The sequence below is a fragment of the Ovis aries genome, chromosome 11 (genome assembly GCF_016772045.2).
Source record: "Ovis aries strain OAR_USU_Benz2616 breed Rambouillet chromosome 11, ARS-UI_Ramb_v3.0, whole genome shotgun sequence".
NCBI lineage: Eukaryota > Metazoa > Chordata > Mammalia > Artiodactyla > Bovidae > Ovis > Ovis aries.
In genome coordinates, this window is record NC_056064.1 from 46,390,519 (window position 1) to 46,417,714 (window position 27,196).

General features: G+C 36.4%; 1 protein-coding gene across 1 annotated transcript in view; it reads left to right on the forward strand.

Moving 5' to 3' along the window:
- The window catches only part of EFCAB13 (EF-hand calcium binding domain 13), a 315,250-nt gene that overhangs the window by 267,650 nt on the left and 20,404 nt on the right, over positions 1-27,196 (forward strand). Inside the window, exons 55-66 of the mRNA XM_060395750.1 lie at positions 265-369; positions 904-957; positions 4,307-4,405; positions 9,747-9,800; positions 10,478-10,582; positions 11,585-11,635; positions 12,523-12,627; positions 13,644-13,697; positions 14,595-14,699; positions 16,057-16,110; positions 16,697-16,801; positions 23,670-23,723. Of these exons, the coding sequence (XP_060251733.1) occupies positions 265-369; positions 904-957; positions 4,307-4,405; positions 9,747-9,800; positions 10,478-10,582; positions 11,585-11,635; positions 12,523-12,627; positions 13,644-13,697; positions 14,595-14,699; positions 16,057-16,110; positions 16,697-16,801; positions 23,670-23,723 (945 nt within the window). The remainder of the gene's footprint in view (positions 1-264; positions 370-903; positions 958-4,306; positions 4,406-9,746; positions 9,801-10,477; positions 10,583-11,584; positions 11,636-12,522; positions 12,628-13,643; positions 13,698-14,594; positions 14,700-16,056; positions 16,111-16,696; positions 16,802-23,669; positions 23,724-27,196) is intronic.

Consider the following 27,196-nt stretch of genomic DNA (forward strand, 5'->3'; position numbering starts at 1 on the left):
GGTTCGATGCATGATACTGGATGCTTGGGGCTGGTGCACTGGGATGACCCAGAGGGATGGTATGGGGAGGGAGGTGGGAAGGGGGTTCAGGATGGGGAACACATGTACACCTGTGGTGGATTCATGTCAATGTATAGCAAAACCAATACAATATTGTAAAGTAATTAGCCTCCAATTAAAATAAATAAATTTTTTTTAAAAAAAGAAATAATTAGCTTGGCCCTTAACATTAATTTTACCTATGAATATTCCATCTTTTCAAAGGAGAAAAAATTGATTCCAGTAACCTACAAAATGTTCTAAAAGACATGGGAATTGAGCTTACAGATAAGGAGCTTGAGCAACTGATGAAAACACTGCCCACTGATGGTAAGCCACAAGAATGTACCATTCCTCCCAGGGAACTTGATCTTACGGGTCAGCATGAGCAGCCCTTAATCTTTTAATAGTACAGTTTTGCCCCAGAATGCCATAGATTAATAGAAAGGCACTTTTGACTTGAGAATAAATTTCATCATTATCTCCTCAAACACAACTTAAGTCATCTCTAAGTGACTAATACTGTCCCTCGGGTCAGCATTAGGTTTGCAGTATGAACAATGAAAAATAATAAAAGAGAAAGGAATAGAACATCAGTAGAATAAAGCAAAAATATTTATATGTGTTTTGTAGATTTGCATTGTAGGAGAGTTAAGCTAATAAATGTCTCTAATACCAAGTAATGGATAAGTTTGCCATTGTGAAAGATATTTATATTCTTAAATGTCAATATTGTGGCTATAAAATAGACTAAATTTTAAAGCACATCATTAAAATGTAACTTTTTGTAATCATACAATTTATAATTTTTCAGTGAATTTTATATCAATTTTCCAGAGATCTCAATTGTACCTTTTCTTACAGCTCATGGAAAGGTATTTCAAAACAGACTGCTGAAGGATGTGAGGAGTAACAAAAGTAAGCAAACATGGTTAAGTCTGTGAAATATCCTCCTCAAATGTTAAATTCATATCAAGAAACTATAATACTTTATTTTGCTTCTTGTTTTTCTTCTCACATCTGTGTTTTTTCCTGGTAAAAACCTTTATCTTGGAAGTTCCCCGTTAGATTGCATTTTTCTAAATTTTTCTGAAAAAAAATTTATATAAACAAAAAAGGAAAGATGAAAGGAAGAGATAAAGAAAAGGAAGGAGGGAAGGAGCAAGAGGAGTAGGAAGGAAGGCAAGAGGGAGAGAGGGAAAAGTTTTACCATTTATTCCAGATGTGACGACGAATAGAGAAAACAATCTGAGAGTAAGAATTGAGGGGCAAAAAATATAATCTCTAGTTCTTTGTGAAGAGTGCTGATTAGTGCTCTCTCCTTATAGTTGCTTAACTCCTATCCCACCTAACATTTTCCTAAGCAGGTGTGCTTAAGGTTTGAGAAGAGAAGTTCTGACTCATGCTTTAAACTCTTTAAATTCTAACTCTGCTTATAAAGAGCTGGAAAAATCTATTGTAGTTTTGTTCTTTGCTTGAAAATATTAGCAGTTATACCAGGTTATGATGTCATTCTCTTTTATCAGTGTATATTCATGTAACAGTAATACTGTTACTGTCTCAAAGAGATATCTGCCGTCTTGTGTTTATTGCAGCATTATTTACCATAACCAAGACATGGTATGATGGCTGAATGAATAAATAAAATGAAAATGTGGTTTGTGTGTGTGTATATACACTCAATGGAATATTATTCAGCCACTAAAATAGAAAGAAATCCTACCATCTGCAACACTATAAATAGAGGGGTATAAGTAAATAAGTGACATTGTACAGGAGACGCGGATCAAGACCACCTCCATGGAAAAGAAATGCAAAAAAGCAAAATGTCTGTCTGAGGAGGCCTTACAAATAGCTGTGAAAAGAAGAGAAGTGAAAAGCCAAGGAGAAAAGGAAAGATATAAGCATCTGAATGCAGAGTTCCAAAGAATAGCAAGGAGAGATAAGAAAGCCTTCTTCAGCAATCAATGCAAAGAAAGAGAGGAAAAGAACAGAATAGGAAAGACTAGAGATCTCTTCAAGAAAATTAGAGATACCAAGGGAACATTTCATGCAAAGATGGGCTCGATAAAGGACAGAGATGGTATGGACCTAACAGAAGCAGAAGATATTAAGAAGAGATGGCAAGAATACACAGAAGAACTGTACAAAAAGATCTTCATGACCCAGATAATCATGATGGTGTGATCACTCATCTAGAGCCAGACATCCTGGAATGTGAAGTCAAGTGGGCCTTAGAAAGCATCACTACGAACAAAGCTAGTGGAGGTGATGGAATTCCAGTGGAGCTCTCTCAAATCCTGAAAGATGATGCTGTGAAAGTGCTGCACTCAATATGCCAGCAAATTTGGAAAACTCTGCAGTGGCCACAGGACTGGAAAAGGTCAGTTTTCATTCCAACCCCAAAGAATGGTCAAACTACCACACAATTGCACTCATCTCACATGCTAATAAAGTAATGCTCAAAATTCTCCAAGCCAGGCTTCAGCAATACGTGAACTCTGAACTTCCAGATGTTCAAACTGGTTATAGAAAAGGCAGAGGAACCAGAGATCAAGTTGCCAACATCCACTGGATCATGGAAAAAGCAAGAGAGTTCCAGAAGAACATTATTTCTGCTTTATTGACTATGCCAAAGCCTTTGACTGTGTGGATCACAATAAACTGTGGAAAATTCTGAGAGAGACGGGAATACCAGACCACCTGACCTGCCTCTTGAGAAATCTGTATGCAGGCCAGGAAGCAACAGTTAGAACTGGACATGGAACAACAGACTGGTTCCAAATAGGAAAAGGAGTATGTCAAGGCTGTATATTGTCACCCTGCTTATTTAACTTATATGCAGAGTATATCATGAGAAACGCTGGACTGGAAGAAACACAAGCTGTAATCAAGATTGCCGGGAGAAATATCAATAACCTCAGATATGCAGATGACACCACCCTTATGGCAGAAAGTGAAGAGGAACTAAAAAGCCTCTTGATGAAAGTGAAAGAGCAGAGTGAAAAAGTTGGTTTAAAGCTCAACATTCAGAAAACAAAGATCATGGCATCTGGCCCCATCACTTCATGGGAAATAGATGGGGAAACAGTGGAAACAGTGTCAGACTTAATATTTTTGGGCTCCAAAATCACTGCAGATGGTGACTGCAGCCATGAAATCAAAAGACGCTTACTCCTTGGAAGACAAGTTATGACCAACCTAGATAGCATATTCAAAAGCAGAAACATTACTTTGCCGACTAAGGTCCATCTAGTCAAAGCTATAGTTTTTCCAGTAGTCATGTATGGATGTGAGAGTTGGACTGGGAAGAAGGCTGAGCACTGAAGAATTGATGTTTTTGAACTGTGGTGTTGGAGAAGACTCTTGAGAGTCCCTTGGACTGCAAGGAGATCCAACCAGTCCATTCTAGAGGAGATCAACCCTGGGTATTCTTTGGAAGGAATGATGCAAAAGCTGAAACTCCAGTACTTTGGCCACCTCATGAGAAGAGTTGACTCATTGGAAAAGACTCTGATGCTGGGAGGGATTAGGGGCAGGAGGAGAAGAGGACGACAGAGGATGAAATGGCTGGATGGCGTCACTGACTCGACGCACTTGAGTGTGAGTGAACTCCAGGAGTTGGTGATGGACAGGGAGGCCTGGCGTGCTGTGAATCATGGGGTCACAAAGAGTCGGACACGACTGAGCGACTGAACTGAACTGAACTGAAGTAAATAAGTCAGAGAGAAAAAGATGGACATTTTGTTATCTCCTTTACATGTGGTATCTTAAAAAACTGAACTCATAAAAATAGAAAATTGGTAGTTGCCAGAGGTTTGGGGGTGGGGAGGGGAATGGGTGAAAGTGATCAAAGAATGCAAATTTCCAGTTGGAAGATGAGTAAGTTCTAGAGATGTAATGTACAGCACAATGACTATTATTAACAATATTGTTAATACTGTATAGTATTTTTGAAAGTTAATAATAGTGCAAATCTTAACAAAAGTTCTCACCTCAAAATTATAACTATGAGAAATGTGACTGCATTAACTACCTTTATTTTGGTAATCATTTTGCAGTATGTACATATGTGTCAAATCATTATGTTGTACACCTTAAACTTGTGCAATGCTATATGTCAACTATTAATATATCTCAATAAACCTGAATGGGGGGAACCAATAATATCTGTTAGTTGAAGATAGTAAATGATTTACAAATTTTTAAGATATTTTAGAATCATTCCATTTTTCTTCCTTTCTCCCTTTCCTTTCATGTTTTCAAGGAGGAAAGGTTCATGTAAGTAACCTGGATACTGTGTTAGAAGCCATGGAGGTCAATCTTACGGAAGAGGAACTTGATCACCTGAAGGATCTTCTGAGTGGTGAGCATTGTGGAAAACGTGTGATTTTATTTATTTTATTTTATTTTTTTCAGGGTTGATTTCTTTTATTTTTTTTTTAATTTTAAAATCTTTAATTCTTACATGCGTTCCCAAACATGAACCCCCCTCCCACCTCCCTCCCCATAACATCTCTCTGGGTCATCCCCATGCACCAGCCCCAAGCATGCTGTATCCTGCGTCAGACATAGACTGGTGATTCGATTCTTACATGATAGTATACATGTTTCAATGCCATTCTCCCAAATCATCCCACCCTCTCCCTCTCCCTCTGAGTCCAAAAGTCCGTTATACACATCTGTGTCTTTTTTCCTGTCTTGCATACAGGGTTGTCATTGCCATCTTTCTAAATTCCGTATATATGCGTTAGTATACTGTATTGGTGTTTTTCTTTCTGGCTTACTTCACTCTGTATGATTGGCTCCAGTTTCATCCATCTCATCAGAACTGATTCAAATGAATTCTTTTTAACGGCTGAGTAATACTCCATTGTGTATATGTACCACAGCTTTCTTATCCATTCATCTGCTGATGGACATCTAGGTTGTTTCCATGTCCTGGCTATTATAAACAGTGCTGCGATGAACATTGGGGTACATGTGTCTCTTTCAATTCTGGTTTCCTCGGTGTGTATGCCCAGCAGTGGGATTGCTGGGTCATAAGGTAGTTCTATTTGCAATTTTTAAGGAATCTCCACACTGTTCTCCATAGTGGCTGTACTAGTTTGCATTCCCACCAACAGTGTAGGAGGGTTCCCTTTTCTCCACACCCTCTCCAGCATTTATTGCTTGCAGATTTTTGGATCGCAGCCTTCTGACTGGTGTGAAGTGGTACCTCATTGTGGTTTTGATTTGCATTTCTCTAATAATGAGTGATGTTGAGCATCTTTTCATGTGTTTGTTTGGAGAAATGTCTATTTAGTTCTTTGGCCCATTTTTTGGTTGGGTCGTTTATTTTTCTGGAATTGAGCTGCATAAGTTGCTCGTATATTTTTGAGATAAATCCACACACATATGGACACCTTATCTTTGACAAAGGAGGCAAGAACATACAATGGAGTAAAGACAATCTCTTTAACAAGTGGTGCTGGGAAAACTGGTCAGCCACTTGTAAAAGAATGAAACTAGATCACTTTCTAACACCGCACACAAAAATAAACTCAAAATGGATTAAAGATCTAAATGTAAGACCAGAAACTATAAAACTCCTAGAGGAGAACATAGGCATAACACTCTCAGACATAAATCACAGCAGGATCCTCTATGATCCACCCCCCAGAATACTGGAAATAAAAGCAAAAACGTGTGATTTTAAACAGAGGTTGAGCTTGCAGGATTAATTATGACTGTTGCAAAGGTTTGAATTATTTGTTACCCTCCCCCTGAAAAGAAACCTTTGACTAACTTTCAGGAGAACAGCAGTAACATGGCTCCATGTTTTTGTCCAGGTAAAGCCTGTAATCTATTTCTTTACACATTTTGGGCTGGGAATGGGTGCTAGTGAAAGAGAGAGGGGTTATTATTCTCTGGTTTTACAAAATAAGATCTGCAATGTGTTTTTTTTACTGATCCTTCTATTACTGACATCAATTTGGAGTTTAACCCAGTTTGTCCAACCGTTGATTCATGCATTCTTTTTTGGTCACTGTAGCAAAAAATTATAAAATAATATGTATAGTGTTATTAATTTTCTAAAAAGATATATAGTATACTTTTGTAAACTAAGGAAAAATCTGGAAGAATATACAGAAAGCAGTTATAAATGGTGAGGTATGGTAATGACAGTGAGAAGTAAAAAGAGGGACTATTTATATGTTTGTGTATTTTTAAAAATTTGTTATGAAAAGTATGTTTAAATTTCTGTAACTCAGTTTATTCTGTTTTTAATTTGAGATGGATGTAAATTATGTGTCAAGTGATAGGGCTTTGGCTGAGTTCTTATCCACCATTTAGTTTCAAGAGATTCACTAAACTGACCACTTACATAATTCAGTTCAGTTCAGTCGCTCAGTCGTGTCCGACTCTTTGCGCCAGGCCTCCCTGTCCATCACGAAATCCCGGAGTTTACCCAAACTAATGTCCATTGAGTCGGTGATGCCATCCAACCACCTCATCCTCTGTCGTCCTCTTCTCCCACCTTCAATCTTTCCTAGCATCAGGGTCTTTTCAAATGAGTCAGCTCTTCACATCACGTGGCCCCTAGCAAACATTCCTTACAGATTAGCACTAGCCTCCATTTGCCCACTGCATCAACATGTGGCAACACAAGGTATCAATCCTTACAAATATTAGAAAAGATGTATAATTTCAAGAAATAAGTGAAAATAAAGCTGAAGGACTGCTTCAATCACACAAAGCCACTAACAAATGTGGACTTAGCAGAGTTAGACCATTTCATAATTGAGGAAGAAAAACTTTACATGAATAATAATGATAGGCCATTTGAAATAGAATAATTTGGGCTTCAAAGTATTTAAAGGAACTCTTAAAAAAACAATCATTTTTTTCAAAATTTATTTTTTATATATCTTTTTTCAGAGTTTAAAGTAGTCCATGTTGTTGTTGTTGCTGCTGTTGTTCAGTTGCTAAGTCGTGTCTGACTTTTTGCGACCCCATGAACTGCAGCACGGCAGGCTTCCCTGTCCTTCACTTCAGGTCCATTGAGTCACTGATGCCATCCACCTATCTCATCCTCTGTCACCCGCTTCTCCCCTTGCCCTCAGTCTTTCCCAGCATCAGATTCTTTTCCATTGAGTCAACTCTTCTCATCAGGTGGCCAAAGTATTAGAGCTTCAGCTTCAGCATCAGTCCTTCTAAAGAATTTTATTCAGGGTTGATTTCCTGTAGGATTGACTAGTTTCATCTCCTTGCTGTCCAAGAAGGACTCTCAAGAGTCTTCTCCAGCACCACAGTTTGAAAGCATGAATTCTTCAGCGCTTGCTGCAGATGGTGACTGAAGCCATGAAATTAAAAGACACTTACTCCTTGGAAGAAAAGTTATGATCAACCTAGATAGCATATTAGAAAGCAGAGACATTACTTTGCCAACAAAGGTCCGTCTAGAAAGGCTATGGTTTTTCCAGTAGTCACATATGGATGTGAGAGTTGGACTGTGAAGAAGGCTGAGCACTGAAGAATTGATGCTTTTGAACTGTGGTGTTGGAGAAGACTCTTGAGTCCCTTAGACTGCAAGGAGATCCAACCAGTCCATTCTAGAGGAGATCAACCCTGGGATTTCTTTGGAAGGAATGATGCTAAAGCTGAAACTCCAGTACTTTGGCCACCTCATGCGAAGAGTTGACTCATTGGAAAAGACTCTGATGCTGGGAGGGATTAGGGGCAGGAGGAGAAGAGGATGATAGAGGATGAGATGGCTGGATGGCATCACTGACTCGATGGACATGAGTCTGAGTGAACTCCGGGAGTTGGTGATAGACAGGGAGGCCTGGTGTGCTGCGATTCATGGGGCCACAAAGAGCTGGACATGACTGAGCGACTGAACTGAACTGAACAGCCTTCTTTTTTAAAAAATATAAATTAATTTATTTTAATTGGAGGTTAATTACTTTACGATATTGTATTGGTTTTGCCATACATCAACATGAATCTGCCACAGGTGTACACGTGTTCCCCATCCTGAACCCCCCTCACTCCTCCCTCCCCATACCATCCCTCTGGGTCGTCTCAGTGCACCAGCCCCAAGCATCCAGTATCATGCATTGAACCTGGACTGGTGATTCATTTCATATATGATATTATACGTGTTTCAATGCCATTCTCCTAAATCATCCCTCAGCCAGAAAGAATACATTTGAATCAGTTCTAATGAGGTGGATGAAACGGGAGCCAGAAAGAAAAACACCAATACAGTATACTAACGCATATATATGGAATTTAGAAAGATGAACAGCCTTCTTTTATGGTCCAACTCTCACACCTGTACATGACTACCGGAAAAACCATAGCTCTAAGTATGTGGACTTTGTCGGCAAAATGATGTCTCTGCTTTTTAATACACTGTCTAGGTTTGTCATAGCTTTTCTTCCAAGGAGCAAGTGTCTTGATTTCATGGCTTCAGTCACCATCTGCAGTGATTTTGGAGCCCAAGAAGATGAAGGAAGCCATAGTGTGCAATAATCTCATTTTCTCAGAAAATCACATCCCAACACATTTTTAAAAGTCAGCATTGTGCGATCCAAAAATCTGCAAGCAAGATTTTAAAATTAAAAAAAATAAATAAATAAAAATAAATTTAAAAAAAAAATGCTGGAGAGGGTGTGGAGAAAAGGGAACCCTCCTATACTGTTGGTGGGAATGCAAACTAGTACAGCCACTATGGAGAACAGTGTGGAGATTCCTTTAAAAATTGCAAATAGAACTACCTTATGACCCAGCAATCCCACTGCTGGGCATACACACCGAGGAAACCAGAATTGAAAGAGACACATGTACCCCAATGTTCATCGCAGCACTGTTTATAATAGCCAGGACATGGAAACAACCTAGATGTCCATCAGCAGATGAATGGATAAGAAAGCTGTGGTACATATACACAATGGAGTATTACTCAGCCGTTAAAAAGAATTCATTTGAATCAGTTCTGATGAGATGGATGAAACTGGAGCCGATTATACAGAGTGAAGTAAGCCAGAAAGAAAAACACCAATACAGTATACTAACACATATATATGGAATTTAGGAAGATGGCAATGACGACCCTGTATGCAAGACAGGAAAAAAGACACAGATGTGTATAACGGACTTTTGGACTCGGAGGGAGAGGGAGAGGGTGGGATGATTTGGGAGAATGGGAATTCTAACATGTATACTATCATGTAAGAATTGAATCGCCAGTCCATGTCTGACGTAGGGTGCAGCATGCTTGGGGCTGGTGCATGGGGATGACCCAGAGAGATGGTGTGGGGAGGGAGATGGGGGGGGGGGTCATGTTTGGGAACGCATGTAAGAATTAAAGATTTTAAAATTTAAAAAATTTTTAAAAAAAGAAAAAAAAAAGTTTAACCCAACCAAATAAATAAATAAATAAATAAAAGTCAGCATTGATTCTATGGACTATCTATAACCTGAATTTTCTTGAATATTAGGTAAAATAAACATATTCATAATTTGAATTTTTATTTTTCAGTAGCACCTTTTGTAGGTTATTTATTCATTGTTTACTGTTAAATCTTTATTTTAAGTGTATATATTTTCCTTGGTCATCTTATAGTAATAATAACTCTTAGATAAAAACACCTCCTATTCTATGGATTTTTTCCTGAGTCTTTATTCTTGTTTTCCCCTAATTAAACTGTGTTTTACAGCCTATAAGAAGGTTGATCTGAAAAATGTGATGGATAGAATAGAAAATGTTACAGGTGAGGAAGAACTTACCAAATACATATGATTCTAATTCTTTATACAATTTTGTATTTTTTCCTGGTACTTTCTATTTCTTTTTAAAGTATGCTATTTTCTAGTAAAATGATTGTGATTTGATTTCTTAGACTGGCTTATCAATTTTTTTTGCAGTGACTCAAATATTTTATTACATTTTTCTCTCATTATTTTTTTTTATTTTACTTTATTTTACTTTACAGTACTGTATTGGTTTTGCCATATATCAACATGAATCCACCACGGGTGTGCTAACACCTATCCTATCAATGTTTTAACAACAAAACATAGTGCCACATTTTGTTAGATCCTATGATCTAATTTTTTCCAAATTAATCTAAAATATTTACTAAAAATACATGTTAAAGGAATAAAAATAGTTTCATTACTTTGCTGGTAGTCCCCCAAATAGAAAATTATGAAAATCCATTTCCATGTACTGTGTTCTTTTGTGTCTACTATTAATAAAGTTAAAGAAATAAACACTTCAATTTTCTGCCATAACTGTAGCCAAACAGGACTCACTCAACTTAATAAAGTCATTGATTAGTTAGGGCTAATAGTTAAACAATAATAGATTTCATTATTATATAGAATAATTAAATAGTTCTTTTAAAACTCACATGTTACCATTTCTATTTGTTATTTTTGTTTGAAGGGGAGGAAGTTGATGTCAATGACATGGAAACAGTTCTAGGAAATATGGGAATAGAGCTCACAGATAAAGAACTATCAGAACTGGTGAATAATCTGCCAGTTGATAGTGAGTATTTCTAATAAACTGTAGTCATCTAGGGAATATTATTGTTAAACTGTGAAAATTTCTGAAATTACCTCTACCTCATTGCCTATCAAAAATAATGTTTGAATCTGTTTTACATAATTTTAATATAAATTTATTTATTTTAATTGGAGGCTAATTACTTTGTTTTTTTTAACAATATTGTATTGGTTTTGCCATACATCAACATGAATCCACCACAGGTGTACATGTGTTCCCCATCCTGAACCCCCTCCCACTTCCCTCCCCATACCATCCCTCTGGGTCATCCCAGTGCACCAGCCCCAAGCATCCAGTATCATGCATCGAACCTGGACTGGCGATTCGTTTCACATATGATAATATACATGTTTCAATGCCATTCTCCCAAATCATGCCACCCTCTCCCTCTCCCACAGAGTCCAAAAGACTGTTCTATACATCTGTGTCTCTTTTGCTGTCTCGCACACAGGGTTATCGTTACCATCTTTCTAAATTCCATATATATGCGTTAGTATACTGTATTGGTGTTTTTCTTTCTGGCTTCCTTCACTCTGTATAATTGGCTCCAGTTTCATTCACCTCATTAGAACTGATTCAAATGTATTCTTAAATGGTGCTATTATATCTTAAAATATTATCTGTGCCATTAAGTTTTAGTTTGAGAATCAACAATTGCATCATGACTCCTATTATCAAGGTTAAATTATATTTTTTATTATTTTTGATTCTACCAACAGATCCAAAATTTAAGTGAGAACGAATAAGAAAAAGAAGGGAATGATCTAATAGGGGAAAATGAAAATGTCACAAAAGAAAAGGAAAAGATGTGTTTCACTATAGTAGATTAACAATATCCTCACTTTATGTAATTTCATTACATGTCAGTAATCAGAAAATGTCTAAGTCAATTCACAAAATATGTCTTACTGAATTACTGGTTTCATACTGTCTAGGAAACTCCACATTGCTCTTCTGTGATCTGAATAGTGCTTTCTCTTACAGAGGGAAAGGTCTATCAAAAAAGGTTGCTGAATGGTATAAAGTTTCTTAAAGGTGAGTGAGACCTAATAAAATGCACATCAATCTGAGATCATCATGTTTGGCATTTACATTGTTTCTTTGTGATTAAACGGTAACCCTGCCACTCAACACTTGTATTATTTATTTTATAGATCAACCTGTTCTTTAGGAGATCATTTCTTATGGTGTAACCTGGAAAGAATTTCCATGCTATCCAAATTTTGACATAGGAAGAAATTATCAGAGCCCAAGTTGACAAAAGTAAAGGGAAAATTAGGACATCCTCAGTTAAATCAGCAGCAGAGACTAGTAATCTGACATTCAGATAAAACAAAAAATCAACAAAAACCTAGAAAGTCTCTGAGGAAGTGAAGGTACCAATAAACTGAAAGAGATGGACAGGAAGCAGTCCAGGATGGAGATCAGATCTAAGCAAGATTCCCACTCTTCCATCATTACATACCTCCTTCATGATATCTGTCAAATCCATACAACATTCCTACTACTATTAATATTTTTTTATTTAAATGATTTACTTTTTAACCTGTTTTTAAAAAAATTTTAATTGTAATGGAAAGTCAGCATCGCTTAACATAACTAGAAGTTGACTCTTAAACACAATGAAAACAAGACAACATTAGTAATATTGGAATTATTGTCACCTTGCTAAAATTTTCTGAGAAGTTATTCAATCACCTTTAAATATTTATGCTGGATATGCTTCTCATGAAGATTAAGATGAAAATAATGAGCTCTAATCCTAACTCCATTATTGATTCTTTGTACTCTTGTAAACATCTCATTAGGCTTTGGTCTTTTGGATGAAAATGATAATCATAATATTACCTCAGGAATTGTTCATTGCTCAAAATTTACATTTTAGAGACATTAACTTTTTCTTATATATCTCTTTTTATAAGGAGGGAAGATTGATTCTAGTAAAGTGTACAGTGTTTTGGAAAACATGGGCATGAACCTCACTGAAAAGGAACTCAAAGATCTAACACAAAATCTGCCAGTTGATGGTGAGCATTTTAGATATCATTGAACCCTACATAAAAAATAGTCTTATATATCTATCTAATAGTCATTTAAAATGCTTGTTTGACATCAAGAAGTATTATTAAAAGCTTAGAAGAAAAATTCAGATTGAAAGAAAGGACGCATGCTGACTCTTGCTGGTGTCATGTGCAAATTAGAGAAAGATTTCAAGGTATCTCTCTCTGCTCTTTTCACTCATCCTTTCCTGAATGGATAGGTTTCACAGTCCACCTCTTTAGCCACATTTGCTAATGCTTGGCACCAGTATTTATTGAAAAGGTACTTAATATCAGTATGGCTAGCTTTTGTTTTATCTATTTTAGTTCAGCTAGAGTAGACCTGTTCTCCAATGGCAGCCATCATCATGGCTAGTTACAAAATGTTTTTCTTTGACGAGATCTTTAGGATCTATTCTCTTAGGAACTTTCAAATATGTAATACTGTATTACTAACTGTAATAACCATACTGTACATCACTTCATCATAGCTTATTGATTTTATAACTAGAATTTTATATTTATTTGTCACTAGAAATTCACTCCAGGAGATAGAGAAGGACAGGGAAGTCCAGCATGCTGCAGTCTATGGAGTCACAGAGAGTCAGACATAACTCAGCATCTGAAAAACAACAAAGAAATGTGTACTTTCGAAAAGCTAGCTTTTCTGCAGCAAATGCATGCATGCATGCTAAGTCACTTCAGTTGTGTCCAACTCTATGCAGCCCTATGGACTGTAACCTGCCAGGCTCCTCTGTCCATGGGATTCTCCAGGCAAGAATACTGGAGTGGGTTACCATGCCCTCCTCCAGGGGATCTTCCTAACTCAGGGATTGAACCCAAGCCTCTTAAGTCTCCTGCATTGCAGGCAGATTCGTTACCATTAGTGCCACCTGGGAAGCCCTCTACAACAAATAAATGCTGCTAAATTCATCTGCTGTATACAACATTGTTTTCTTACATTCCTTGTTGTATTTCTATCTAATTTATTCCTTTTCTTACAGTTAATGGTAAAGTTGATCTGGAAAAGGTGATGAATGAAGTGAAACCTTTTTCAGGTGAGTAAGACATTAGTAAAACATATTAAATTGAATTCATACCCTGTATTATATTTTGCATAGTGTTTTCTCAGTATTACAATATTGTAAAGTAATTAGCCACCAATTAAATAAATTTAAATTTTAAAAATAATGAAAAATAAACCTGTAACCTACAAGGTAAACTTATTAATGTTGATACTTTACATATTTATTATGAAATATGTATACCTTAACTTTTCTTCTTATTTGACTTCAGATTATCTAGGACTCAGCCATGAAAACAGTGGTGATGTTTGAATAATAAATTATATTTTCTGTTATTTCCAGCAATATTATGCTGGTTTTAACCAGTGTTTAGATCAGTGGTCACAAATTAGACATCCATGAGTTTAATTCAATCTGTAGTCAAGTTTTATAAGATCTGAATTCCTTCACAATAGCTGGCATGTTTTTTTGGACAAGGCATGTGCTGTCCACTTCACTATAGCCAGTTTCACTCATTTGTTCTATCTCCAGGCTCCTGCAAGCTTTTGAGTTAATAGCTATTAGTTTACATAGCCAAAATCTAGATAGCCACAGAATATAGGAAGGTGGATATTTTTAGAAAATTTAATTGATAGGATTGCCATAATAATCTCATGATTTCAGCATTAAAAATAAAAAAGACTAGATACTTTAAATTACTGACCTATTGCATAATCTAATTTTCTTCAATGATGTCTTGTCATTAGGCTTAAGAGACTACTCTCTTTATGAAGTATAACGGAATAAATTCTTATTCACTATCTGTAAACACTGTTCAAATATGTGAGAATATGGAAGTGAGGATAACATTAAATGAGCCAGTTTTTAAATTTTTTAGATAACTATGATGTCCTAAAATTACCATCTGTTAATCCTTTTTTTCTTTCAAAGGAGACAAAGTTGATACTAGTAAACTTGAAAATGTTTTGGGAAACTTGGGGATTAAGCTCACATCTAATGAACGCTTGAATTTGCTGGAGACACTGCCAGTTAATGGTAAGATTTGTGGGTGCTATTCTGGGTTTTTAAAGAAGTCTGATTTTGTGGAAATATTTGAAAAATTCCAAAATGGAGTGAAAATGCTTGAAAACTGTTAAAAAGTTAATGCTAATATAAAGAAAAGATTCATTGCTTAGATTTGTATTTAAAAATCATCAATCTAACCTTTTCAGCTATAAATTATAAGTTTTGCCTTTGCTATCAAAAACAAAGTTCATCCCTGAGCCCTCAGGTTGTTAATCAGCTGGATTTGAAAATAGATTATTTTTTAAAAAAGAAGAAGGGTATGTCCCAGGTGGCTCAGTTGGTAAAGAATCTACCTGCTAAGGCAGAAGACACGAGTGTGGGTTACATCCCTGGGTCAGGAAGATTCCCCCAGAGGAAGAAATGGCAACCCATGGAAAATTCCATGGACAGAGGAGCCTGGTGGTAGTCAGATATGACTGAGCACACACACACCACCACCACCAAAAAGAAGAAGAAAGAAGGAGCAAGAGAAACAGGAGTAAAGAGAAGATAAAAAACAACAACAACAAAAATAGCTATGTGTGTTTCTGCAGCATAAAATGTATATTTTACCAATAAGTGGATAATTTTGTACATTCAGAAAAAACTGCAGTTCTTAACTATCTAGTTATATGAAATTTTAAAATTTAGGAAAATAAAAAATGTTTTTAATTTCATAACACAAAGATAACCACTATTAATATTTTGAAACCTTTCCTTCTGGTGTTTTTAAGATAGATAGCCAGATACATACATTCATACATAATATTGTGAGTATATAAATTTATTTATAATGCTTATTTCTTCACAATTTCATATGTCTTCATCATAGAAACCTTGATAATGCAGGTAAGCAAAAACAGAACCATCTTTCTTCCTACCTCAAAGCAGTAAATAATGTAAAAAATCTGAGGTTTATTTTTCCAGTTCTTCATCTATAAATAGGCATCCTTTTTATTTTTGGCAACCTTGTAGGTACATTTTGGCAAACATCCTAAAATTTAGTGAGATTGTATTCCTTTAAATAGAGTTGCAAAATATTTTGTTTTACCACATTTCCTTCCAGAATATTGTAATTTGAACTCTCACAAATAGTATTTGAGAATATTATTTTCCTTGCATTGTCAATACAGTAAAAAAAAGAACATCTCCTTATTATGATTAGCTTTGTAATCCTTTACCACTGTGAGTGAACATTTTGGTATATCTGTTATCTATTTGCATTTTAAATGTTCTTCAGGCAAAATTTTCTAAATTCTTTCTTTCTGAAATTAAGAGATTTGTACTACCTTTTGATTCCTAAATTCTTTTCTAAAATTCATTTCTAAAATATCTTGTTTTTTTATAGCTGATGGAAAAGTGTATCAGAAAAGGTTGATGAAGGGCATAAAATCTCTCAAACGTGAGTAAGAAGCATGCTAAAAAGACTTAATCTGAAACCTTTATTTCTGTTGGCAAAATATAAATCCTCCTTTCCTGCATAATTGAGTCTGTCTTTATGCTTCCTTCAGTAGATCTGCATTTTGCCAGGTATTTACCAAGTACTTTTCTGTACTAAGATTTGGCAGGAAACTTTCTAAATTTTCATAACTCAGCCCCAGAGAAATAAAATTCATTTTAAAATACAAACAAAAGGTGAAGAATCGAAGGCTGTCAGATTAAGATTTAGGTCTAAAGCAGAAACAATTTAAAAGTATAGGCAACAAAAATAATGACTATTTTGCAGAATATTATGTCAGTCACCTCTAGCTCTAGCTTTTCAATATTCCCAACACAAAATTGGAGGTAATTAATTCTAATTTTTATTGTATTAGCTGAACAAGACTGACATTTTGGTGTTTGTCTTGAAACAATAATACTAAGAAATGAATGAAGTATTTTTATTGTAATAAAATACATGCTCAGTAAAGATGAATGTTAATATAGACTGAATGTATTTTAGAATCATTCACTTTTACTATATTTCTTTCCTATCCTCTATTATTTAGGAGGCAGTATTGATGTCAATAAGCTGGACACTTTTTTAGAAAGCATGGGAATCAACATCACAGAAGAAGAATTCATGGATTTGATAGAAAAACTACCATGTGATGGTGAGCATTGTAATCACTCATACTTTTTCAGGCTTATTGAGTCTTTTTTTTTCTGTCCATCTTTACTGAGATACAATTGACGTGTAACATGGTGTAAGTTTAAGGTGCACAGTCTGTTGATTTGATAGACATATATTGCAAAATGACTATCACCATAGTGTTAGCTGACACCTCCAACATATCACATTATTATAATTCTTTTCTAACAGTTAAGATTTAGTCTCCAAACAGATTTCAAGTATACAATTAGTATTATTAACTACAGTTTTTATCATATAAAATGTAGCATTCTATACATTAGATACTCAGAATTTGTTCACCTTATAACTGGAAGCTTGTACCCTTTGACCAACGTCTCCCCATTTCTCCAACCCCCCAGACCCTGGTAACTCTCATTCTCTGTTTCTGTGGGCTCTGCTTTTATATGTATGTATACATCTATGTATGTTTGTGTGGGTGGTATCATATATTAGTCTCTCTCAGTCTGATTTGTTTCAGTTAGCATAATGCACTCAGAGTCCATCCATGTTATCACACATGGGAAGATATCCTTCATTATCATGACTGAATAACTATTCATTGTGTATAATACATCACATCTTCTTTATTCATCCATTGACAGATACTTAGTTTGTTTTCATATCTTGACTATTGTGAATAATGCTGTAATGAACATGGAAGCACATATGTCTCTTTGAAATTCTGTTTTCATTTGCTTTGTATATATACCCACAAGTGAAATTGTTGGATCATATGGTCAGTTCAGTTGCTCAGTCATGTCCAACTCTTTGTGACCCCATGGACTGTAGCATGTCAGGCCTCTCTGTCCATCACCAGCTCCAAGAGCCTGCTTAAACTCATGTCCATTGAGTTGGTGATGCCAACCAACTCATTTCATCCTCTCATCCTCTGTTGTCCCCTTCTTCTGCCTTCAGTCTTTCCCAGCATCAGGGTCTTTTCCAATGGGTCAGTTCTTCGCAGGTAGCAAATTATTGGAGCTTCAGCTTCAGCATCAGTCCTTCCAATGAATATTCAGGACTGAGTTCCTTTAAGATTGACTGGTTTGATCTCTTTGCAGTCCAAGGATCATATGGTACATCTGTTATTAATTTCTTGAGGACCTTCCATGCTATTTTCCACAGTGGCTGTACCAGTTTACAGTGAACAAATATTCCCTCTTCTACACATCCTCCCCAGCATTTATCTCTTGTCTTTTGTTAGAATGATAATAGTCATTCTTACAGTTGTGAAGTGTTAGCTCATCATTACTTTTCTTACCTATAATTTCAAATTGTTTCTGCTTTAGACCCAAATCTTAATCTGACAGCCTTCATTCTTCACCTTTTGCTTTGTATTTTAAAATGAATTTTATTTCCAAGAAAGTTTTCTGCCAAATCTTAGTACAGAAAAGTACTTGGTAAATACCTGGCAAATGCAAATCTACTGAAGGAAGCATAAATAAAGACTCAGTCCAAACAAACTTAACTCAACTATCCCAACTCAATCCCAGCTCAGCCAAAATTGCTCATTTTGGTTTTGTATATCTCTGGTAATTAGTGACATTGAACTTCTTTTCATGTACATGATGGCCATTGTATGCCTTCTTTGACATACAAAGATGATTGTTCAGTTCCTCTGCCCATTTTTAATTGAATCATTTTTATATTGAGTATACATTTTGAATATTATATATTTCATATTAATTCCTTATTAGATATGTGGTTTGCAAATATTTTCTCCCATTCCATAGCTTGCCTTTTTATTTTGCTTATTGTTTCTTTTGCTGTGCAGAAGCCTTTTGGTTTCATATCATCTCACTGGTTTATTTTTTGTTGTTGTTGCTTGTGCTTTTGTTGTCATATCCAAGAACTCATTGCCAAGATTTGCATCAAAGAGATTTTTCCCTGTGTATTTTTTCAGGAGTTTTACAGGTTCAGGTGTTGCATTTAACTGTATAATCCATTTTGACCCTGTTTTTTGTGAGTGGTATAGAATAAGTAGTCCAGTTTCATTATTTTGCATGTGGTTATCCAGTTTTCTGAGCTCTGTTTATTAAAGAGACTGTCATTTTCCTATTGAGTATTATTGGATGCCTTGTTGGCAGTTAACTGTTAATCTTATACCTGTACTTATTCTGTGCATTTCAGTCTAGGAAAATCTTTTTATCTAGTATGACAAGGTCAAGTGGCTGGTCAGATAATCTAAAAATCCAGCTAAAATAAAGAATCATAAAAATGATATTTACATACTTTAAATTTTTTTATTTGACTGAAAAAAATTGGGCCAATGTCATTTTTATTTAATGTAGTTATGCTTTGGGGGGATTTTCTTGCACAAACATACCCATTTATCATCTACTCTCCCATTTTTAGTTTCTCTTAAGTGGAGCAAAGTGATTTTTTTTTAAGTTGAGCAGAAATCTTAGAGTCCATCTAGATTTTAATTCTTTCTTCAGTCTTTCTACAGTTACCTTATCCACACCAAATTCAACAGAACTATTTTTTAGTAAACTTGCCTTCACATAAACTTTCCAAATTATTCAAATTTGTTTTTATGATAACTCATTTTTCTATTTATAGTTCATCAGTTTACATAATGATTACATTATCACCAATTTAATAAGTATAACTATTTATAAACAAGTCTAGAAATAAACTCAAAAACTCAACCCATAAGAACACAGATGTACTGGCTTACTAAAGCATAACCTACTAGATATGAAAATTATGGCATTCCATTAGTATCAGTCTAAATATTTTGCAGTAAGAATGAAGAATGAAGTTCAGTCTGTCAGACTGTTTAAATGCAGGTCAATTAAGAGATCTTCTCTTGTATCAATAAATTTCTATTGAGACATAGATTGTCCACTGGCAATCTCAACTCAACATATAAAACGTAACTATTCTCCATATTAAATTCATTTCTAATTCTTGGGGAGGGGGGTTGTGTGTGTGTCTGTGTTTTGTGTATGTGTGTGTGTGTGTGTGTATTTTTGTCAAAGCTATGGTTTTTTCCAGTAGTCACGTACAGATGTGAGTTGGGCCATAAAGAAGGCTGAGCACCGAAAAATTGATGCTTTTGAACTGTGGTGTTGGAGGATATTGAGAGTCCCTTGGACAGGAAGGAGATCAAACCAGTCAATCCTAAAGGAAATCAGTCTTGAATATTCATTAGAAGGACTGAAGCTGAAGCTGAAGTGCCAAACTTTGGCCACCTGATGTGAAGAACTGACTCATTGGAAAAGACCCTCATGTTGCGAAAGATAGAAGGTGGGAGGAGAAGGGGACGACAGAGGAAGAGATGGTTGGATGGTATCACTGACTCAATGGACATGGGTTTGAGCCAGTTCCAGGAGATGCTGAAGGACAGGGAAGCCTGGCATGCTGCAGTTCATGGGGTCACAGAGAGTCAGACATGACTGAGTGACTGAACAGCAACATTTCTGTATCCCTATAATCCACCACAATTACTCATGAAAGAATCCACATATTATCTTTGACTTACACTCCCTCCTCTTTTCCCTTAAAACAAAATCTCAATTTTATCCCTGCTACTTAATTCAAAACTCATCATCCTGGCTAAGACTACTACAGAAGCCTCCTGACTGGTCTGTCAGCCATATTATTGCCTTAAGTTCATTCTGATCACACTAGCCATGATGACTTAATAACTAAGGTGAAAATCTGACCTCAGATTAAAAATCAATGACCCCCTCATAGCTTTTATGCATTGTTTTCCAATATGCCAGACAGTGCTAAGCATTTTTATCAATTTTCTCATTCAATTTATTCATTCATGTATGATATCTATTGAACACCTGACACCCAGCATTTTCTGATTCAGCCTTAGAGATACAGCCATTGTTGTTGTTGTTCAGTCATGAAGTCATGTCCTGCTCCTTGCAGCCCCATGGACTGCAGCATGCCACGCTTCCTTGTCCTACACTGTCTCCCGGAATTTACTCAAATTCATGTCCACTGAGTTGGTGATGCCATCCAACCATCTAATCTTCTGTCACCCTCTTTTCCTTTTGCCTTCAATCTTTGGGCTTCCCTTGTGGCTCAGCTGGTAAAAAATTTGCCTGCAATGTGGGAGACCTGGGTTTGATCCCTGGCTTGGGAAGATCCCCTGAAGAAGGGAAAGGCTACCCACTTCAGTATTCTGGCCTGGTGAATTCCACGGACTATACATATAGTCTGTAGGGTTGCAAAGAGTCGTACATGACTGAAAGACTTTCACTTTCACTTTTCCTAGTATCAGGGTTTTTTCCAATGGGTTGGCTCTTCACATCAGGTAGCCAAAGTTTTGGAGCTTTAGCTTCATCAGTCCTTCCAATGAATATTCAGGGTTGACTTCCTTTAGAATTTACTAGTTTGATCTTCTCTCAGCCCAGGTGTCTCTCAAGAGTCTTCTCCAGCACCACAATTTGAAAGCATCAATTCTTTGGCACTGAGCCTTCTTTATGGTCTGACTCTCACATCTGTACTTGACTACTGGAAAAATCATAGCTTTGACTATACAGACTTCTGTCAGCAAAGTGATGTCTCTGCTTTTTAATATGCTGTCTAGGTTTGTCATAGGTTTCCTTCCAAGGAGCAAGCGTCTTTTAATTTAATGGCTGCAGTCTCTGTCCGCAGTGATTTTGGAGCCCAAGAAAATAAAATCTGCCATTGCTTCCATTTTTTCCCCTTGTATTTGCCATAAAGTCTTGGAACCAGGGGCTTCCCAGGTGGCTCAGTGGGTAAATCATCCCTCTGTAATACAAGAGATGCAGGCAGACGCAGGTTCAGTCCCCAAGTTGGGAAGATCCCCTGGAGGAGGGCATTTCAACTTACTCTGGTATTCTTGCCTGGAGAATCCCATGGACAGAGAAGCCTGGTGGACTATAGGCCACAGGGCAGCAAAGAGTCAGACATGACTGAAGTGACTAAGCATGCACTCACACACAATGGGACCAGAAGCCATGATCTTAGTTTGATAAATGTGGAGGTTTAAGCCATCCTTTTCACTCTTTTTCACCCTCATCAAGAGGCTCTTAGTTCCTCTTCACTTTCTGCCATTAGAGTGGTATCATCTGCATATCTGAGGTTGCTGAAGTTTTTTCCAGCAATCTTGATTCCAGCTTGTGATTCATCCAGTCCTGCATTTCACATGATGTACTCTGCATATAAGTTAAATAAGCAGGGTGACAATATACAGCCTTGTCAAACTTCTTTTCCAATTTTGGACCAGTCATTTGTTCCCCTACATGGATTACAACCTTGTCATGGCAAAGGGGCTTGTATAACTCAATGAAGCTATGATCCATGCTTTGCAGGGCCATGCAAGAGGAATGGGTCATAATGAAATGTTCTGACAAAACATGTCTACTGGAGAGAAGGGATTGGCAAACCTGCTCTAGTAGTCTTGCCATGAGAACCACATGAATGGTATGAAATGGTAAAAAGATATGATACCAGAGGGATTCCCCAATGGCTCAGATGGTAAAGAATCTGCCTGCAATTCAGGAGACATGGGTTAGATTCCTGGGTCAGGAAGATTCCCTGGAGAAGGGAATGGCAACCCACTCCAATATTCTTGCCCAGAGAATCCCATGGACAGAGGAGGCTGGTGAGCTACAGTCCATGGGGTCGCACAGAGTCAGACATGACTGAGTGACTAACACACACACACACGCATGATACTGGAAGATGAGCCCCCCAGGTTGACAGGTGTCCAATATGCTACTGGGAAGAGTGGAAGACATACTAATAGCTCCAGGAAGAATGAAGTGGCTGGGCCAATGGAAAAAGCACTTAATTGTGGATGTGTCTGGTGGTGAAAGTAAAGTCTGATGCTGTGAAGAACAATATTACATAGGGACCTGAAATGTTAGGTCCATGAATCAAGGTAAATTGGACATGGTCAAGCAGGAGATGGCAAGAGTGAACAACAACATCTTAGGAATCAGTGAACTAAAATGGATAAGAATGGGCAAGTTTACTTCAGGTGACCATTATATCTACTACTGCAGGCAAGAATCCCTTAGAAGAAATGGAGTAGCCCTCATAGTCAACAAGAGTCCAAAATGCAGTACTTGGGTGCAGCCTCAAAAATGAAATAATGATCTCAGTTCATTTCCAAGGCAAACCATTCAGTATCACAGTAATCCAAGTCTATGCCTCAACCACTAATGCTGAAGAAGGCTGAAGTAGACCGGTTTTATGAACACCTACAAGACCTTCCAGAACTAACAGCAAAAAAAGATGTCCTTTCATCATAGGGAATTGGAATGCAAAAAAGATACAGTTATAAACAAGACAAATTAATATAAACTTTGTGGAGCCAGAATTTTCATCTTTTTTTCTGCTGTTTTCCCAGATCCAGACAGTCTGATGTCAAAATCTAAACTGTTAACTCCAACCAGCCTTTTTTGCCTCATCTTTCCATTCTCTACATGGCATTTTTCCCTTAGGCAAAATTTAAAATCTTTAGTTCACCACACAATTTGCTCTTCATTGCTCCTTTTCCTGGCATTCTTTGTCTTTTTCCAATTATATAAAATGACATAATACCAAAAAAAATAGCCTTAAATGTATACCAGTCATATATTATCAGTGATTACTAGGGAAATATGAAGTTAGAAACATGAATCCAAGAGACTTAGAAAACATTTTGCCTAAGATAAACTTTATGATTTAAGCAATCTAAATCCCTGTTGTAGATAATGGAGCTATCCTTTAAAGTCCAGGAATCATAAATTTTAAAAGGACAGAACATAGTCAATAGCCTTCATCCAGGCTTGACTTCTTAATTTAAGAACTTTGCAGTTTTTGCTTTTTTTCTGAGTTGGGGTTTATCAATGTCTAAATTTTACCGTGTCTTATAGATGAAGAGAAGATCAAAGTAGACACAGTGATGAAAGAACTGAGTACTGTTTTAGGTAAGTAAAATATTTCTTAATTCTTAACTGTGTTTTAATGATATTTCTCCCATCCCTTCATTCCATTAATTTGCTATTCTAACCTTTCATTAACTAAACATTCTCATTTATCTGCTATGATTACCCATGCTTTCGCAACAGAGGTACTAGGAAGATAGGTACACAAGACAAGAATTTCAAAATTTGGGCAATAACTGAGATACTGTATATAGACATAATTATTTGAATCTGCCATCAACATCACAATTTTCTGGACAGTTATATGTAGAATTTTCCCCAACATTATGAGAATGTGTCTTTTATTATAAGAGACAATGTTATATTTCTAAATCTGGTATTTACTCTTCATAATTCAATAACTGTCCTTAGGGTCTTGATTTTCTAGCAATAAAATATGCTGCTGTACAAATATGTGTTTTGTTTATTTTTTGTAATTTGGATTCATTTGATAATGTTCCATAGCTTGACAACAGCCTTCTCCAAAATAGTGTGGAAATATTTGTAGTCCTACTTCCACAATTTGATTCTCTATCAACCAAGGCCACAAGAAAGACAATTAGGAACTGTCCAGACTTTCTCCTATTCTCTGAATAGGACATGGACTGTATTTTATACTAGGTCAGCCAAGGTGAGACTCAACTTTTTTTTTTTTTAGTTTTTTAGTTTTTTTAGTTTTTTATTTTTTAAATTTTAAAATCTTTAATTCTTACATGCGTTCCCAAACATGAACCCCCCTCCCACCTCCCTCCCCATAACATCTCTCTGGGTCATCCCCATGCACCAGCCCCAAGCATGCTGTATCCTGCGTCAGACATAGACTGGTGATTCGATTCTTACATGATAGTATACATGTTTCAATGCCATTCTCCCAAATCATCCCACCCTCTCCCTCTCCCTCTGAGTCCAAAAGTCCGTTATACACATCTGTGTCTTTTTTGCTGTCTTGCATACAGGGTCGTCATTGCCATCTTCCTAAATTCCATATATATGTGTTAGTATACTGTATTGGTGTTTTTCTTTCTGGCTTACTTCACTCTGTATAATCGGCTCCAGTTTCATCCATCTCATCAGAACTGATTCAAATGAATTCTTTTTAACGGCTGAGTAGTACTCCATTGTGTATATGTACCACAGCTTTCTTATCCATTCATCTGCTGATGGACATCTAGGTTGTTTCCATGTCCTGGCTATTGTAAACAGTGCTGTGATGAACATTGGGGTACATGTGTCTCTTTCCATTCTGGTTTCCTTGGTGTGTATGCCAAGCAGTGGGATTGCTAGGTCATAAGGTAGTTCTATTTGCAATGTTTTAAGGAATCTCCACACTGTTCTCCATAGTGGCTGTACTAGTTTGCATTCCCACCAACAGTGTAGGAGGGTTCCCTTTTCTCCACATCCTCTCCAGCATTTATTGCTTGCAGATTTTTGGATCGCAGCCATTCTGACTGGTGTGAAGTGGTACCTCATTGTGGCTTTGATTTGCATTTCTCTGATAATGAGTGATGTTGAGCATCTTTTCATGTGTTTGTTAGCCATTCGTATGTCTTCTTTGGAGAAATGTCTATTTAGTTCTTTGGCCCATTTTTTGATTGGGTCGTTTATTTTTCTGGAATTGAGCTGCAGAAGTTGCTTGTATATTTTTGAGATTAGTTGTTTGTCAGTTGCTTCATTTGCTATTATTTTCTCCCATTCAGAAGGCTGTCTTTTCACCTTGCTTATATTTTCCTTTGTTGTGCAGAAGCTTTTAATTTTAATTAGATCCCATTTGTTTATTTTTGCTTTTATTTCCAGAATTCTGGGAGGTGGATCATAGAGGATCCTGCTGTGATTTATGTCTGAGAGTGTTTTGCCTATGTTCTCCTCTAGGAGTTTTATAGTTTCTGATCTTACATTTAGATCTTTAATCCATTTTGAGTTTATTTTTGTGTGCGGTGTTAGAAAGTGATCTAGTTTCATTCTTTTACAAGTGGTTGACCAGTTTTCCCAGCACCACTTGTTAAACAGATTGTCTTTACTCCATTGTATATTCTTGCCTCCTTTGTCAAAGATAAGGTGTCCATATGTGTGTGGATTTATCTCTGGGCTTTCTATTTTGTTCCATTGATCTATATGTCTGTCTTTGTGCCAGTACCATACTGTCTTAATGACTGTGGCTTTGTAGTAGAGCCTGAAGTTAGGCAAGTTGATTCCTCCAGTTCCATTCTTCTTTCTCAAGATTGCTTTGGCAATTCGAGGTTTTATGTATTTCCATGCAAATCTTGAAATTATTTGTTCTAGTTCTGTGAAAAATGTGGCTGGTAGCTTGATAGGGATTGCATTGAATTTGTAAATTGCTTTGGGTAGTATACTCATTTTCATTATATTGATTCTTCCATCCATGAACATGGTATATTTCTCCATCTATTAGTGTCCTCTTTGATTTCTTTCATCAGTGTTTTATAGTTTTCTATATATAGGTCTTTAGTTTCTTTAGGTAGATATATTCCTAAGTATTTTATTCTTTTCGTTGCAATGGTGAATGGAATTGTTTCCTTAATTTCTTTTCTACTTTCTCATTATTCGTGTATAGGAATGCAAGGGATTTCTGTGTGTTGATTTTATATCCTGCAACTTTACTATATTCATTGATTAGCTCTAGTAAACATTATCCTCAATGGTGAAAAATTGAAAGCATTTCCCCTAAAGTCAGGAACAAGACAAGGGTGCCCACTTTCACCACTACTATTCAAAATAGCTCTGGAAGTTTTGGCCACAGCAGTAAGAGCAGAAAAAGAAGTAAAAGGAATCCAAATTGGAAAAGAAGAAGTAAAACTCTCACTGTTTGCAGATGACTTGATCTTCTACATAGAAAACCCTAAAGACTCCACCAGAAACACCAATACAGTATACTAACACACATATATATAATTTAGAAAGATGGTAACGATAACTCTGTTTGTGAGACAGCAAAAGAGACACAGATGTATAGAACAGTCTTTTGGACTCTGTGGGAGAGGGAGAGGTGAGGATGATTTGGAAGAATGGCATTGAAACATGTATAATATCATATAAGAAACAAACCACCAGTCTAGGTTCGATGCAGGATACAGGATGCTTGGGGCTGGTGCACTGGGATGACCCAGAGGGATGGTATGGGGAGGGAGGTAGGAGGGGGGTTCAGGATTGGGAACATGTGTACACCTGTGGTGGATTCATGTTGATGTATGGCAAAACCAATACAATATTGTAAAGTAATTAGCCTCCAATTAAAATAAATAAATAAAAAAGATTACTTACCATACAAATAGTGCAAAACAAAAATTATTATGGAAGCCTGAGGCCCTGTTTTTTTAAAGATACTTTCTAACAAGTATCAACTATACATGTTTTTATATACATTATATTAATTAATTAATATAAGGCATATAATTTATATGCCTTTCTAGATGAAATTTATGTACCTAAGATTGCATTTCTCTAAACATAATGCTAAT